Here is a 16722-nt window from a genome sequence, read left to right as displayed (position 1 = left end):
CATCTGTGTATATACTTGATATATGATACAGTAAATACAAATGGTACTGATGGTAATTAGAACCAAAACTCTTTAGCCAAAATTAAATAAAGAACACTGCTTTTACTGATGTGCTACATTCCTGCTAATTTAAAAAGAATTCTTATTTGTTCTTCTTCACCCAAATTCAGTGCATCCCCCTGAAATAAAATATGAATAAAGTCAACCCCATATGTAGGCTAATATAAAACTAAAAATGCTCCCACAGAATGCAACCAAAGACAAACTGTTTATTGGACACAAATCTTTGACCAAATGGGATTGCATTGGTTATCTTAATCTGCATGAGGGAGCTGGATACATATGATGACATGCCGTTATTTTTATGGATGTCTGAGTTGACTCTGGACAAGGAGGGGAATTCAGTGAGTGATGTTAGCAGCGATTCTTCTTGGCCTTGGTGTTTTTCTCAGATGTTTAGCAAGTTAGTTGTGTTGCTTTGCGAAACAGGTCAGGTCTCATGCACTCTTTGCATATGATTTGTTCTCTTTTGAATCCCAAGTAATTCCAAACAACTGTTTTGTGTTGCCTGTCTGCGGTTCAACATTCAGGAAAGATTTTGCAGTGTGCACGACATGACAGCATGACAGCACTTTAAAAGTAGAGGCTGGTTGTTAGTTCAGGAAGCGCTTGATTTGATGTTTTGGTCAATGTTTTTTATTTTTATTTTTGATGGACAGGTGGTCACAGCCCATGCGGTGAGGGTTGCAGTGACCAACAGCCTAAGTGCCAACATCACAGGATTCCTCCCCATTCACTGCATCTACCAGCTGCTTCGAAGCCGAGCCTTCACCAAGCACAAAGTGTCCATCAAGGTAGGAGATGTGCACTGAATGCCCCGCTGATGACTGCATAACTAGCTGCTGTATGTAAAGTCTGTTTTAAAAAAATTATTTTGCCCTCCGGTGTTGTCCTTGTGTGCATCTTTCAGGATTGGATCTATCGCCAGCTCTGCGAGACAACCACCCCCATCCACACCCAACTGATTCCCCTAATTGACGCCTATATCAACTCCATCCTCACTCCGGCATCCAAGGCCAACCCAGAGGCTACCAACCAGCCCATCACAGAGCAGGAGATTCTCAATGTCTTCCAGAGTTCTGCGGGGGTGAGTCAGCCTGAGGGCTTTACAGAAACTTTGTTCTTTGTATTACATCTTATTTTGATGAAATCTCACAGTATGTGTGAATATTTGAAGGTAGGGGTAGGAGATGTATCCAATATGTCCAACATACCCTACCCCACTATACCATACCCCATATTTTAGATTTTTATTAATGCACTAAAAGTAGTCTGTCTTTATGTGCAGCTCTCCCTCTCACATACACACAGAAGGAAACTGATAAACCACACCAACCAGTTAAAATGTCCATCCTTGTCCTGAGTTCATGTCACTTCAAATGCAGTTCAGTTTGAGGAGGGCAGATGTGGAACAAAGGACTCTGCAAAATATGCCACTAAACGATTGCTCCTAAAGGAAGCGGTACCACGAATCTGCTGCATCACTTAAAACACCACCCAGATCAGCACACTGCAGTTAGGATGCAGCCTCCGCTTTGAAAAAGACGGTCAGACTAGCCACCACATTGTTTTGCCGTACATGTATATACTAGGTATTACGGTAAGAGCGCATAAGAACTGACTTCACAATACAAGAGACCTCCGATAGCCACCCCCCTAAATATAATATGAGTAAATATAAAATAATAAATAAAAGTAAAGACAGTTTTTAAAAAAAAGTAACTACCACCTGCAAACTGTATTTCAGAAAAAAGTTGTTTTTCTGGTGCGGATAATTGGTTAAATTTAATAATAAAGTCTAAATTTCCAAAGACCAGTGTGACCTCAGACCACCTCAGAGTGACCCTCAGACAGTATCAGGACATTCTGATGTGGAATTTCAAAATTAAAGCCCTTCAAAATGTCATATACAAGCTGTGTTTCCTCTAAATTCAGCTGAGGTTGTGAGAATGATCACAGTGGCATGATCATACGCACCAAAGGGTTAAATGAGATAGTTGTTAAATAAAAAATCGAGATGTATATTGTAAATTGCTGCATAGCCTAAAAAAATCGAGACATTATTTATAAGCTGTATCTCCTAGCTCTCTCTTGAGTCACCAGAACTTCCCTTCAGTGTTACCTTTAATTTAAGATCTTTTTTTTTTGTCCTTAAAACTCTTTGATATTTAAAGCAAGCTTTCTTTGTTGCAAATTTTATAACATCACTTTGTTAATAATGACTGAGTCAGTGCAAATTGGGTTGTTAAAATGGAAACTCCAAGGTTTTATATTGCCAGTAAATCTTTCAAAAGTATCCATCCCCACAGTTACTGATAATGCAGAGCCATATTTTGCTGCCCTTCCCTGACCTGTAACTCTTGTTTTGCTTCTTCTTTGCCATTGGTTAGCAAGGGGAGGGCAGTCGAGGAGGAAGACAGCGCTACTCAATCACCACCCAGCTCCTTATTCTCTACTACATCCTGTCTTATGAGGAGAACCTGTTGGCAAGCACCAAACAACTGGGTATGTACAAGACAATAGCTGTGTCCCATATAACACTGCACTGTGCCTGGCTTCCCACTGTGCTGCCGGCTCGCTTCCTTTCCATTTCTTATTTCTTCTTCTTCTGCCTGTCTAAAGTGCATCCATTGTCATCTCCTCCGCTGAAGGAGGCATTGTGTGTAAGATGGAGGAAATCTGTCAGGCAGTGAGAGGAGAAAGGCAGCTTTTGTCCTCTGTTAAGTTGTAGGAGATGCTCTCACTCTGGATGTGCAGTCATTCATCCTTTTCTCTCTCGGCACTGAATGTTGGCCGCTTCATAGAGAATAAATGGAGGGGCTGACAAAGAGCCAAGTACAATGGCTGCGGGAGCTGAGCTAACTAGGACAGCTGTAGGTTAGATTGAGCATTAGCAGTTAGCCTAGTCAGTGTTTATTCTCTCCCATGACGAGCTCTCCTCTTGCCCTTCATTAGGCCAGATTTATGTGAGAGTTTATGCCCATCTCTTTAATTGCTGTGTTTACCCAAGTGCTCCCGCAGCCTTCAAGGAAGGAGTAATGAAGCCCATCAGCAGTGGTAATGAACCCACGTCAATGAAAAATCACCTCCGCTCCTCTAACGCATCAGCACAGCGGCTCTGGCGTCCTTACACTGCCAAATGAAACACTTATGCTCTGTCTTGTCCTTTTCTTGCTTCATGTTCTCACCCTCTCTGTTTACTGTCTTATAGTTTCTGTGCTTCACTCACCTTTTTTGTCTTTTTTAAAGCCCTGATGCAGAGGAAGCCAAAGTCCTACTCAGCAGCCTTGATGGACCAGATCCCCATTAAGTACTTGGTTACGCAGGCACAGGGACTGCAGCAGGAGCTAGGAGGTGAGACTTGACGTTTGGTTACACCTCGACATCCATGTTTTATTTTACTGTTATGGTTTTACATAGCACACAAGTGACATACCAAGATTGTTCTAACCCTAAATTACATATGACACACAGACAAAGAAAATTAAAATTCTTATGGATAATAAACTTACAAGTAACCTTTCCTTCTTTTTCCCCTGCTCCCAGGTCTGCACTCTGCCCTGCTGAGGCTGCTGGCCACCAACTACCCTCACCTTTGTCTAGTGGAGGACTGGGTGTGTGAAGAGGAGGTGACTGGTACTCTGCCCCTGCTGAGGAGGATGATGCTCCCCAGCAACACCTGCAGATACACTCAGAGCCAGCTCCATCAGGGTGAGGACAGTGGGAATAACCCCTGAAAGAAATGAGGCTGGGGCAGACGGTTAAAGGAATACTTCAACCCCCACATGATCAATTGTGTATCAGTTACTCACTCTATGTAACATCGAATTTGTGGAGGAAACTTTGTTTTTGTGGCGTGCATGCGCAACTAAATGTAAAAAACAATCTTGATGAATTGAAATCATAGGGGTTAGGGTTTAACAACAGCAAAACTATATTAAAAATCAGTTTATAAACTTTCAAACAACTCGTGCAGTATAATCCAAGTCTTATTTATCCAGTTGAAAACCTCATCATTATTATTTTAAACTTCTCTCTTTAAAGCCAGACTCCATTGACAAAAACAGTAACTCACCTCACTGAACACAGGAGCTGCTGGTCTACCACTGTCTTGATTAGTTTGTCTGTGTTATTGTGTGACTTTGGTGAATCCAAAGTGACCCTTTAAAACATGAAAGTCACACAGTAACAAGCTAACGTGTAAGGGACCGTACACATGCACGATTTTTGTACCAGAGCAAGGCCGGGGCGTGACGGCTGTGCTCTGAGACAGACTGAGTTAAACTTTTGGGATGCAGCAGATGTCATGTGACGAGGAACAACCAATCACAGCTGACCAATATCTTTCCCTTCTTCTGTAAATATCCATCTGTGGTATATACAGAAAAGTTGATCATGTTAGCGCAGGGCTGCCAAAGCTTTATATCTGTCCTACGGGCGATAGGCCCACACACATATAAACAGCACCTGGAAGAAGATCAGCTCTGCACTCATGATTTCAGGTAAATAGGCTTTGATACGGTGCGTCTTAAGGTTGCTTAGCAACCTTAAGACGCAACGCGCTGCGGCGCTCTTGAAAGCTGGCCCAAAAAAAGGCACAAAAGTAGCGCCCAGTGCCCGACCTTGTGTTTTCCAGGAAGACACGACATGTGTACAGCCCCTGAAGCAGTGTAAATGAACTGCTTCTATGGATGGGGTCTATTTTGAAATGGGCGTAGATAAGTTTCACTTAAAGTTCACTGTCAAATACTAAGGTTTTAGTGATAATGCATGTGTTTGAGACGTACTGAGGATATGACTGGTTAAATGAGACTTGGATTATACTGCACAAGTTGTGTGAGATGTAGTTTTGCTGTTGTTAAACACAGACTTAAATTCAGCAGCTTATTTTCCTGTTTTTGGATTCTTCAATTACTGGAGGCATGTGAGAAAAAATAAACGTAACACAGGGTGAGTAATTGATGTACAAATAGTCATTTGGGGAGGTAAGTATTCCTTAAAGGCTCAGCTCCTGCCTTTCTACTAAATTTGCCAGATTCTTAGAAATGTGAGAAATATCATCGAAGTCTTAACAATCAATGCCACGTATATGCATATGGTAAACAGAAACAAACTAAAGAAAAACATCGAGGGACCGGTGAACTGACATTGTTTGGATTGAGCGCGGTAAAATAATTAAAGTCAGCCAAAGTGAATCCAGAAATATCTCAGTTGGAAACAAACCGTCAGCAGTGATAGTAACCTGGGAGCCGGGGTTGTGCAGGTGAGAGCGTATTGTTACCGGTCTTGAATGGAACAGGGAAGAGAGACGCTAATATCATCTAATACATTTACAGGTGTAAGCCATTATCCAGCTGAAATCTTATCTCAATGGTTAATCCTTCAAGGTTTAGAGGATTATGCTGTAATTGGCTTTTCTTTGATAGAGATCCTTGACAAAATGCAAAAGCGTAACGGATAATCAGTTTCACACACCATTATGCAGGTTAATGTATATACACCTCTACATATTGATATTCTATGTTTTTATGCAGCTATGCACAATTGTGTTTAAGGCTCCCTCTGCTTTGCACCCCTCTGCAGGATAATGGTGACAAGAAAGACAATGAATATGAATAGAAAGCATGGTAAGAATAGGAAAATAGCTCCTCTGCCTCCCAGGGCTTTATGATAGGAGGTTATCTGGGGTTTTTATCTGAGTTTGAACAGACTCAACAGACTGCAGCATTAGTGTGGAACTTGACCTTTCAAGTGCATGACCTACTCAGTATCTTTTTCATCCTGTAGATTTGACACTCATCTTTGATTTACACTTTGTGTAGATTAAGTTTAAAGGATGATAATACTGTTTTGCTTCTTTTTAGCACTTAAAGCTGGGGTAGGTAGTTTTGTTTTGGCATAAATGGACAAAAATCTCATAAGGAACTTTGAGCAAAACTAGACTTCTGCACCTCCTCTCGGCTCCGTTTTCAGGCTTTAGAAAATCAAGCCAGTGAGAGGAGACTTTGGCTAGTCACAGGTCATTTCAGAGAAAGCTTGTTCGTATTGGCTGTTCTACAAATGCAAATGCGCGTGCACATGCCTTTGGTGAAAGCCTGATTCAATGGCGGAGAATCCTGCAAAGACAGTTGCCATTCCAGCATTGGCGTCAACTGCCTACCCTGCAGAGCAGCCCCAAATAAGGAGGACGGACTTATCAAAAAGGGAGTCTGATGGAGAGTCTGACAATAAACAAAAAAACACACGTCATCGTTGGCAATGCGTTTCAAAGATGCAGATAAAACTTTGCTAATAGTTTAACCTTCTGCTAACCAGAGCAAAAGGCTCACATCTGAAAGAGAGAGCGGGGCAAGGATGCAGCTGTACATGAAATAAGATTAAACAAATCTATGTATGGAAAACACTGGGTTACTGTATAAAGCACGTACATGAGCTTGTGGTCGTCTGGAGGGAGGGGCGTTGGACAGAGGAGGGAGAGCTGCAGGCGGAGTGAATTTTGAAAATGTTCTGTTGTTTTGTTTTATTTTTTTTCCTATTCCAGATTTCTGCCTTCCACGGCTATAAGTCTAAACAAATGTGTTTGCCAGATGTTGCTACTGTTAATTTGATGCTCCACGAGTTTTTGTTTTCTATTAATTTCAGTGCAAACATTTGGTTCCGATTTGAAAATTAACCCAGCTGTTTATCGTCACAGCCTTCCAGAAGTTACCATCCAGCAGTCCCAGGCTGATGCGTATCCTGGAGCATTTAACGCTGCTCTCACCCGGAGACCTGATCCCTTATGCAGAGGCCCTCACAGCCAGCATGGCTCTGCTGCTGGAGCCCGCTGTGCCGCGCCGAATACTGCAGACCCTCAACAAGCTCTGGATGGGCCTCAACACTGTGATGCCTCGCAGGTACGCACTCTGCTGAAAACAATGAAATGTTGAGACAAAGGATGAAAAATGCCACTGTGACAGCCTCAGTAGAGAATACCACTGTCTGACACATGGGAATAATGCATTGTGGTAATTGGAATAATCAGTTTGTTTACATTGTGCATGTTTAAATGTCATAAAAGATCCACATAATTGAATTATCTAGTGGATATGGTGTATCTTCTGCCTAAAGGCGTTAATTAGTATGCTTTACGTTATTGGCATCACTTCAGTATTGGGACTCAAAATCAATGAAGTTCAAATAAGTATCTTGTCTTCACTAATTAGAATTTGGGATGTTTTGCTTAACTTGAAGTCCTGGACCCTATTTTTTTCCCCCGTGATTTTGTGTTTAAGTGACTAATGGCAGCAACAAGTTTTGAAATAAGTCCAATATTCATTGAGAGCACTGCAGACAGGAGTAGCAAGTCAGGGTGCAGTGTAACCACTCGGGCCATATTTACACCCTCAATTTACGTCCCCAAACTCCAAACACTTTCACTATGGTACCTTTGAAACCTAAAGAAACCCTTTAGACATGGTACCTAGACCATAGGTCCATTTAATGTTTCCACCCCAAACAGTACTCTTTCATGTGGTTGGCACTCACTGCTCCGCCCAGCACTCACTCTATTTCCTCCTTTATCAGTTTGCACCTCGTTTATCGTCCACAGAACGAGGCTGTATGCCAACATTTTAAGAATAAAATAGAACAGGCTGCAGTGAGAGTCTCTCTCTTTACGGGATATTTAAAAATAGCGGGTTTATGCATTTAGTCCTTCTCAGGCAAGCTCAGGTGTTTAGTGTTGCCGGAGCCCACACGATTCTCCACAATGCCTTTAAATGCTTTAAGATCCACACATTACTGGAAGTGTTATGTCATCCAAAAGAGATAATAAAAACTAAAGTAATGGTCAGAGTTGTCACAGTGAAATTTAAGGTGTGTTGATGGATTCCTGTCATTCCTGTCAGCAAAACATCCTTTCATTTTATAATTACAGTTCACTAAAAACTCTCCACAGTATGAACAGTGGTTACATGAGCCTCAAAACCAGCCACAACTCAGCCCTGAGCAGAGTGACCGTCCTCTATTGACCAATCAACAGACTGCAGTGTTCACAGCTCCACCCTTTAGTACCAGATCTGTGTGCTAGGTACCACAACAGAGGGGGGACCAAATGTCGGGATGGTGCAGAACGGTTCCATTGGTGCCATCCACATCTTTTCACAGTGGAAACTGAAAAAGGTGTACTAAACTGAACTGTATCGTACTGCTCGGTGGAAATGGGGCTCATAAGGCTCAGATTATTACTTATTAAGTGTCTGATATTATGGAGAGGATCCCTACAGAGGTTGACCTTTTTGTTAAAGAGTAAAATCCTTTTTGTTTAAACTAGAAGCAGCCCTGAAATTGCTACTACCAGACGGCATTTAAGGACAGAGTGAGTTTAACGTGTATAGGGCCATCATATTTTCACATCTACCTGGGTGAATTGAGGGTTTATGGTGATTGTCCAAACAATGGGGAGACAATGTTTTATTATATTTTCTTCCCACTATTCACTTAGAGCCCAGGTTGAAAAATACCAAACTTACCCTTTTAATGAGAAAAAAGTAAATTGAAAAAATGGAAAATATAAATATGAATCCACAGATTAAGTGATGTTGTTCGCTACGGGTGAGATTGATTTAGATTTTATTGGTATGTATTTTCAGTAAAAGGTTAACAGTAGTACTTGACTCAGTGTCGTCTCTCTCAAGGCTGTGTAAAGTTGCTGTGAGACTCGGTAAATGGATTAAAGGGAGACCTGTGGAACAAGAGTTGTTGCCCTTAACCCCGGGCAGCTTGCTCAATGATTATTGTGTGAATAGATCAGAGGTATTGAGCCAAACAACTCTGTCAGCCTGCGTGAACTCTCTGGACAGAAAAGGGTGACCCTCACGCTGCCCCGGGGCTCACAGGAGCACAGTTACCAAAGCTCCGAGCAGACATCCTATCGATCCGAAGGGGGTCTGTAACAAGAAGAGCTCAGGGCAGGAAAACTGAGGGAGACTCTCCATGAGGGAGATGTAAGGGATTGTTGCTCCCTCCCTCTGCTCTTCCTCACTCCCTCTCATAGTATTGAATGTTGCAGAGGGCTGGGTTCTGGTGAAGCCAGCAGGAGGGCAGCAGTGTCAAATTTCACACAGATCCACTGATTGATGCCAGTGTGCGAGCTGCAAGAAGGCTCAGAGCTCTAAGAGACACCTGCTGTGTATAGTTTGGCATCGGTCTGATAAGAGAGATGGAGGGTGAAATGCTGCCACAGGCTAATTTGTGAGAAACTGATTTAAACCCCTACTGAATTAAGTGTGTCTCTTATCATGTTTTCATAGCATCTGAGTATTTTTCCTCCAAAATTTAATAAATCCATCATGTAAAAAGGGTGGACAATTCATGATCGAATCATCATTGGTAGTTGATCTGGATAAATATGATATTTTTGTTACCTGGTAATTTTACTATTATCTTTTTAAAAGTGCCACATACATTTTTCCATCAAAATTAGTGCACAAGTTTTTCCTCAAACCCAGGTAAAGCCACATAAAATAGGCAATGGACTCCCCATTACTTTCCATTGCTAGGAGACAAGTATGCTGTTGTGACGCCGGAAAACAGGGTCAGTAAACAGTAGAAAGCAGCATGGAGGCCAGTGATAGTGTACGGAGGTTACTTCTATTTTACATCTGCTACTTATTCAGTCTCGTAAATTCAGTGTCAACTAGTTTTAAAATGATGTTAGACATCTCAATTTGAAATTCAGTTTGAGTTATGAGGCTCAAAATGCTGGGGAGAGAAAGTAGAGTATTTCCTCCACTTGGTAACACTTAGTATGATCTGAGTGAAAGTGAAAACTGGTATCTGTGTTCCAGGTTGTGGGTGATGACCGTAAACGCCCTCCAACCTTCAGCTAAGCTGCTCAGACAGCAGAGGTACACTCAGAACGACCTGATGGTGGACCCTCTCATCGTGCTGCGCTGTGATCAAAGGGTGTACAGGTAACTACAGGGCGTACTCTAACAATTGTTAAGAATACAGCTATGACATGTACACAACTGCTGTGTTTAAGTGGTTACTGATACAACATATTGTTTTACCCAGAAAAATGGAATGAACAGCGGAGGTGTTTTTGAATTTAAATGTATATTCAATAAAAAACAGAATTACAGGTTCTTTTTTTTTATTTTTTTTTTTATTTTGCCAGGTGTCCTCCTTTGATGGACATTGTCCTCCACATGCTGAATGGCTACCTATTGGCCGCAAAAGCCTACCTACACTGCCACCTGAAGGAGACAGCTGACTTTGATCGGCAGAGCCAGACGGTCTCAAACCTGGGTGTGCCCGGACAGCCAGATACACCCGAGGTCACCAGGGAGGAGCTGAAAAACGCCCTTCTAGCTGCGCAGGTATGTCATTATCAACTTTTGAATTCTCTTTTTATTGATTTTTGACAACAGAATAAACAAAAGTACATCAATAAAATAGACACCAATAAACACAAAGATCTTTTGAGCATGAAAGAAAATAAGTAAAATTGAAACTTGGATCAAAATGTACATACATAGACAATGGGGGATTAGTCCACACTGGAATTAGTTTTTGATGCACAGCTACCCAAAATTCGTGCCATTTCTTAGTTAAGGATTTCCTGCAGGCTACCAATAGTATTATTATTTTTACTTGTTCCTCCAGTTGTCTCCACTCTAATCAGGTACATTAACTCAAAACTAAAAATTATTGTGGTTGGCGCAGGTATTTTAACCACACATTTTGTCTCACTCACCTACTCAGACTTCACGTTTTTTAAAGAAGACATATTTTTATTTTCATGTCATGGGGGTTTGGTAAAGCAGGAATGCAGAAATAATCTGCATAAATATGTAAGAGCTGACCTTTCACACCGAGCCATGGCAACCACCTGTTTCTGTTTAACCCCAGGACAGCGCAGCAGTCCAAATTCTCCTGGAAGTGTGTCTGCCAACCTCCGAAGAGCAGCAGCTGGGGGCCAACACAGAGAGCCTGCTGAGTAGCATCAGGGGCCCCATGCCAGGGAAATCGAAACAGGGAAGCCTGGGGCCGAGAGCCAGGGTGGGCGTGGAGGACGCCGAGCCAAAGGGAGGCCTGCTCAGTGACTTGAGGGAGGTGCAGTGTCTCATCTGTTGTCTGCTGCATCAGATGTTCATCGCCGACCCCAACATTGCCAAGTTGGTCCACTTTCAGGTAACACAATGGGAAGAAGATGAAGTGGGCTGTACATTTGATTTTTTGTTTTACTGAGATAGTGTGGGAAGGCTGGCGGGTTTACAGAGTCACAGACATAAAAGAGAGTTGTAACAGGACTGAATGAAAGGACAACAGGGACGTGTTGTGCAGGCTCTGTGTGACACTCCCGCTTCTCAATGTAATTAGTGCATGACTAGATTTTCTTGCTTCCCTCCAAATTTTGCCATTACAAAGTACAGCTGTCTTCAAAACACTTTGCTGAGGCTTTAAACAGGGTGTTGACAACGTGTATTACCAGGTATAACAAGGGATGTCTTATCCAACTCTACTCAGTTTATAATGGCCCCATTAAACCTCTTTTATACAACTGATAGTGACAGCCAACTGTTTTACATTGCTTTAAATGAAAGTGATAGACTAACGGCTGAATGACAGTCAGACTCCAATGAAGAAACACAAACCGCCGATGCTCCTATGTTGATGCAAAGCTGATTTGTTTATTGCTTACACATACTTTGGGAGCTGGAGGATACAAGCCTGGTCTCAGCAAAACTATTCTGAACAACATAAAACTAAACTGAACTAAAATAAAATGTAATAATCAAAAACTTGCAATACTATGAATGATTTCTGTAGCCATGCACAACAACCATCAACTGACAAACTACAGGACCAACAGTCCGACCCCAGGAGCGAAGATTTTTAGCGTTATTAAAAATTACACTATTAGACAAAAGAACCATTTAATGCTCAAATTCTGTGTTTAATGTAACATACAAGATAATGAGATACCATAATTAGGTCACCATTTGCCCCCAGAGCATCCTGATAGCTCGAAGACATCCTGATGTTTAAATTAAGTTCAACTTGAGGGAGTCATCTGAAATATTTGAGTCTGTTTGGGACCCTTTGATAAACTACACAGTTGACTGTGACCTTGTGTATCAGTCTGTGTCCCCTCTCTAAATATGGAGGTAGATGCGGGTCCGCGAACGCAGCGCAGGTGGTAGTCTTCAAGAGTTCTTTTTTTTTGGATCAGTCAGCACTTTGTGGAGTTTTGAGTCGCGGGGTGGAGAATTATTCAGTCAGCTGATCAGATCAGATCGATCGATGGATGGATGGGAGGAGCAGCTGTTTGTGAGTGAAAGCAAACTTTTAAAAAAGTTTCACTTTCACTGCACCCCAACATTCTGCTGCCCCGTCTGTGTCCAGAGTGCGCTTTGCACTGAGAAGGTGGTGCAGTAAATAACCAAACAGTGTATATATTCCAACAGTGCACCTAATGAAAGGTCCAGGTCCAAAAATGAAAATCAGTCGTGCAGTCGTTTTGCATGTTCTTTTGTTTAATCATTGTCTGAACCACTATATTCAAAAGGATGGGTTGATGATGATGATGACTATTGTTATTATTATTATTGTTATTATGATTGTTATATTTTTACATTTGTAGTTATAGTATTATTTTTTTTTAATTATTTTTTTATTATTAATTTTTATGTATTTATTTATTTTTAATTGCATTTGTAGATATTTTACATGGGACTGGGGGGGGGGGATTAGTCCTTAATGGTAATTGCCTTCATTATACCTGTTGAATAAATCAATACATTCATCAGAAAAAGTAATGTTATTATGCTTTGTGTGAGCAGCTGATTGGGCAGTGCCACATTACTGAAAATACCATTGAGTCAGTTTTTCAAAAGAGCCATGTCATGTTGACCCCATGAGTCACTGCATTCTGCCGTGGCATTAGTGGTAAGTGACTGCAGCACTTCCAGGAGTAGCAGACGGCCATATGGTGGACTTCATCAAACCAATCCTCCCTCTGTCACGCTAATCCACCCTCGTCCTCGCTGCCAAGCAGAAGCTGCTGTGTGCATTTGTGTATACACACACACACACATGCACGCACACGTTTTAATGACTGCTTGATTGAATCAGCTGTGTATTCTTCCCTTATCATTCTAGCGTTTATATACTAAGATTTATATTTCCTGCTCTCTCTGCCTCTCTCTCTGTCAGGGTTACCCTCAAGCTCTGCTGCCTCTAACTGTGGCAGGCATTCCCTCCATCCATATCTGTCTGGACTTCATCCCAGAGCTGCTGGCCCAGCCCCAGCTGGAAAAGCAGGTGAGGCCTCCCAACCTCCCCTCCCCTTCCTTTCCCTCTCCTCTCCCCGCTTTTTCCTGGCTTTAAATCCCAGACTTGCCCTGGGCTTGTGCCAAAGCCTCACTTACACTGTCATGTTTTTTTGTTTTTTTTATAGCAGCTCCGCTCGGCGCTCTCTGCTGAGTGTTTGCATATTTGCTACATAAATAAGTGGGAAAAATGTGTGTGTCCAAACAGATCTTTGCAATCCAGTTGCTCTCGTACTTGTGTACCCAGTATGCACTACCCAAGTCCCTCAGTGTAGCCAGGTTGGCCATCAGTGTCATGGGCACCCTGCTCACAGGTCAGTGAACTGTTTTCTTTCTTTAGCTGAAGCCTCCTTTACTCACTTTGTCTTTTTAATTACTTTTGTGTCTCCATTGTTGGATTTTCTCCCGGCAGACTCTCTGTTTACTGTAACTCACAATGCATTACATTATATCAGCTGTTGTCACACACCGTGCCTTGATGTCTGTATCCCTATATTTGGCTGCCACCATCTGGCCTTTGGCTGTCAGTGCAGCATTCTCCATTACATAAGTGCACAGTGTGTGCCAGCCTATTAGCCACTGTATTTAGTGTGTGTGTTCTGTGTTGTAGTTCTGACTCGTCCCAAGCGCTTCTCCTTCTTCATGCCCATCCTGCCGTGCCTGGTGTCCTTCTGCCAGGCCTTTCCTCCGCTCTATGATGATGTCGCATCTCTGCTAGTACAAGTGGGCCAGGTCTGTGCCTCCGATGTGGCCACCAAAGCCAGAGACATCGACCCTCTCATCGCCCGTGAGTATAGTTCACTTGGTTGGCTTTTCATTCAAATACCATTAGTGACAATTCCTCTTAGTATGTATGTTGTATACATCATAGACATCATCACATGGGGACAGTGACCAAAATTAACTTTGACTCACCGGCCAAGGGGACTGGTAGAAAAAAAACAAAATCCACCAGCCAGGCATATTTTCTACCAGCCAAAATAACAAGAGTAGAGAGAGTTTAATTTATCTCGAACATGCATATTTTACTGCCTGAAATGTTTGCATATTGGTTATGACTTTAGTATTTGATTATTTAAATATGCTGCAGTAAAACAACTTGAAAATGATCATAGTGGTGCTGGGAGACCTGTTAAACAAGAATATTATGGAGTTTGCTGGTAACAACTTGGTTTAATTCTTAAAATAGAATTTTTATATGTGAAATAAATGGGATTTTTTTTTTTTTTTTAGAATTTTAGCATCTACTTATTAAAATGATGTAGTGAAAGTACAAGAAAGTGATGACAGACGTATTTCAACAAAGGAAAATAACGTTCACAGCCGTTCGATGTTACATTTCTGAGTTTACGAGGTGCACTGAAATGCACCACAGTAGGCACCCACACACTTTGCCCTACAAAGCTAAGTAGATTTCAGAGTTTGAGGTGCACCTGAATCCACCGTGAAGTCACTGTGACTGTCACTTGTCTTCGACACTGACATACAGTAGAGGACAGAAGCAGTGTGACTGTAAAAGACATCACAACAAGGCAGAGACTCCCATTGCTTTTTGTTTTTTTTATTACATGACTTAGTTGCTACAAACATTTACCCGCCACTCACCACCCCCTCCACCCTTCATGGTTATTACCAAATAACAGAAACCCTGTTCTTGATCCAACATTTAAATTTTACTGCATAATATAGCTGCACACTTAACCTAAAGTAGGCCTGCATTACACCTGATGAAGCTAATCAAACCAAGATCAATGCATTTCTAATTTAATAAAAAGAACTGCTTCCATGGTTAGGGAAAAGGACACAATGCCAATACTGGGAGTGGTTTCCCACGGGCAATGATTAAACTTCGCCCCTGCAATGTTGGACATGTTTCTTATTTTACAAAAGAAAAGAAAAGAGAGTGACGGCGCTGTTAATATAGCTTGTGTTCTTGTTTTCTCTGTGCCCTTATCCTGTGAGGTTATCTTGAATAATAATCTAAACTTTAAAAGATAACAATTTGGTATCCACCTTATCCACCTACTTCTTTCCCAGAGCAGTTGGGAAATAAAACGTGGAACACACCACCTGTTATAGCTCAAACTGGATTATGTGATCATACCTCTGCCATCTCTGACAGCCATCTCAAAGCATTGTTTTTTTTCCCTTTTCAACTGAGCACGCTAGCAATTAGCTCGCCTTGTTCCATTAAAATATTGTTAAAGTTGACATGGCCTGAGCTAGCCTAAGGTAAACATCTGCTCCACCAGTGGTTTTAAGTAATTACATTAATGATAAGTTTGTTACTTTGCTGCCTCAGGTCTGCAGAATCTGAAGGAGAGGCCTCAGGCGGCTGTGGCTCCAGGAGGAGGTTCCTCCAAGCTGACATCTCCCCAGAGGACAGCAGAGGACATTGGTGGATCTGACTCTGATGTCCAGCTCTGCTACTGTGTGGAGGCCACCTTCATGGACATCATCAGCTCCACCCTTCATGGACTATAGACACACATACACATAGAGGAAGAGGAGGGACTGGACTGAAACCAACAACCCTAAACACTGCCTCAGTACTCCTGAGAGGGCTACTGTCAACACACATCCATTCATCTTTAACAAATAGACTCCGACTGATGTCACCTTTTGTCAAGGGCTTTGAGACTTTGTGAGGTTGTGGGTTACAGTCATTCTCTAGTCTGTTTGGTCTAGAATAAAGCAGAATGCTGAAAAATCCATTCCCAAATATTTGGCACCCTGTAAATAAATCATTATTTGCAGGTTATTTAGAATATGTATGTTTATGTGCTCTGAGTTTGTGGAAATTAAAATACTGAAAATGTTAAATTGGTCCATTTTCTTGACCTCTATTGGCATATTTTTCTAAGCTGTAAGTGACCTTTTCTCAGCCACTGAAAAAAGAAAATGTTGCCTTGAAATAATATGTAGAGCTTTTGTACTGTGTGTGTTTTTAATAAAACAAAGAAGTCCTTTCATTGATGAGGTGTGTTTGGGACAAAGGGGAAACATTTGGGTTCACATGTTTGTCATTTACGAGTTTGTGTGGTGTCCATCCTCCAGAGAGTGAAGAATAATAAGACATTTATTTTATTTATAGAGAGCGCTTTCCATGGCACTCAAAGACACTTTGCATTATTAAAAATGATAAAATAGAGTACAGTAAAATACACACGACATCATTCACACATTAAAACCGGTACTGAAAAGATGAGTTTTGATGAGTGATTTGAAACAGGAGAGGTCAGTGTGGTCTCGAAATCCAAATCAAGAATCCAAAAACGTCAGGGAGTCGGATCCACGTTTAATATCAGTATAAATATATCAAAACCTCAGTCTACCAAAATCA

General features: G+C 41.7%; 1 protein-coding gene across 1 annotated transcript in view; it reads left to right on the top strand.

The window, feature by feature from the left end:
- Nucleotides 1-16363, top strand: part of ints2 (integrator complex subunit 2) — a 29571-nt gene extending 13208 nt beyond the window's left edge. The window contains exons 13-25 of the mRNA XM_050040903.1: nucleotides 720-854; nucleotides 971-1147; nucleotides 2451-2565; nucleotides 3310-3414; nucleotides 3607-3771; nucleotides 6755-6956; nucleotides 9891-10016; nucleotides 10223-10424; nucleotides 10957-11238; nucleotides 13264-13371; nucleotides 13588-13693; nucleotides 13990-14166; nucleotides 15682-16363. Of these exons, the coding sequence (XP_049896860.1) occupies nucleotides 720-854; nucleotides 971-1147; nucleotides 2451-2565; nucleotides 3310-3414; nucleotides 3607-3771; nucleotides 6755-6956; nucleotides 9891-10016; nucleotides 10223-10424; nucleotides 10957-11238; nucleotides 13264-13371; nucleotides 13588-13693; nucleotides 13990-14166; nucleotides 15682-15863 (2082 nt within the window). The 3' untranslated portion in view covers nucleotides 15864-16363. The remainder of the gene's footprint in view (nucleotides 1-719; nucleotides 855-970; nucleotides 1148-2450; nucleotides 2566-3309; nucleotides 3415-3606; nucleotides 3772-6754; nucleotides 6957-9890; nucleotides 10017-10222; nucleotides 10425-10956; nucleotides 11239-13263; nucleotides 13372-13587; nucleotides 13694-13989; nucleotides 14167-15681) is intronic.
- The last annotated feature ends 359 nt before the right edge of the window (nucleotides 16364-16722 follow it).

This window comes from Epinephelus moara, chromosome 3 (assembly GCF_006386435.1).
Source record: "Epinephelus moara isolate mb chromosome 3, YSFRI_EMoa_1.0, whole genome shotgun sequence".
Taxonomy (NCBI): domain Eukaryota; kingdom Metazoa; phylum Chordata; class Actinopteri; order Perciformes; family Serranidae; genus Epinephelus; species Epinephelus moara.
Note: the sequence above shows the minus strand (reverse complement) of the source record. Positions and strands in the feature narration are given on the sequence as shown.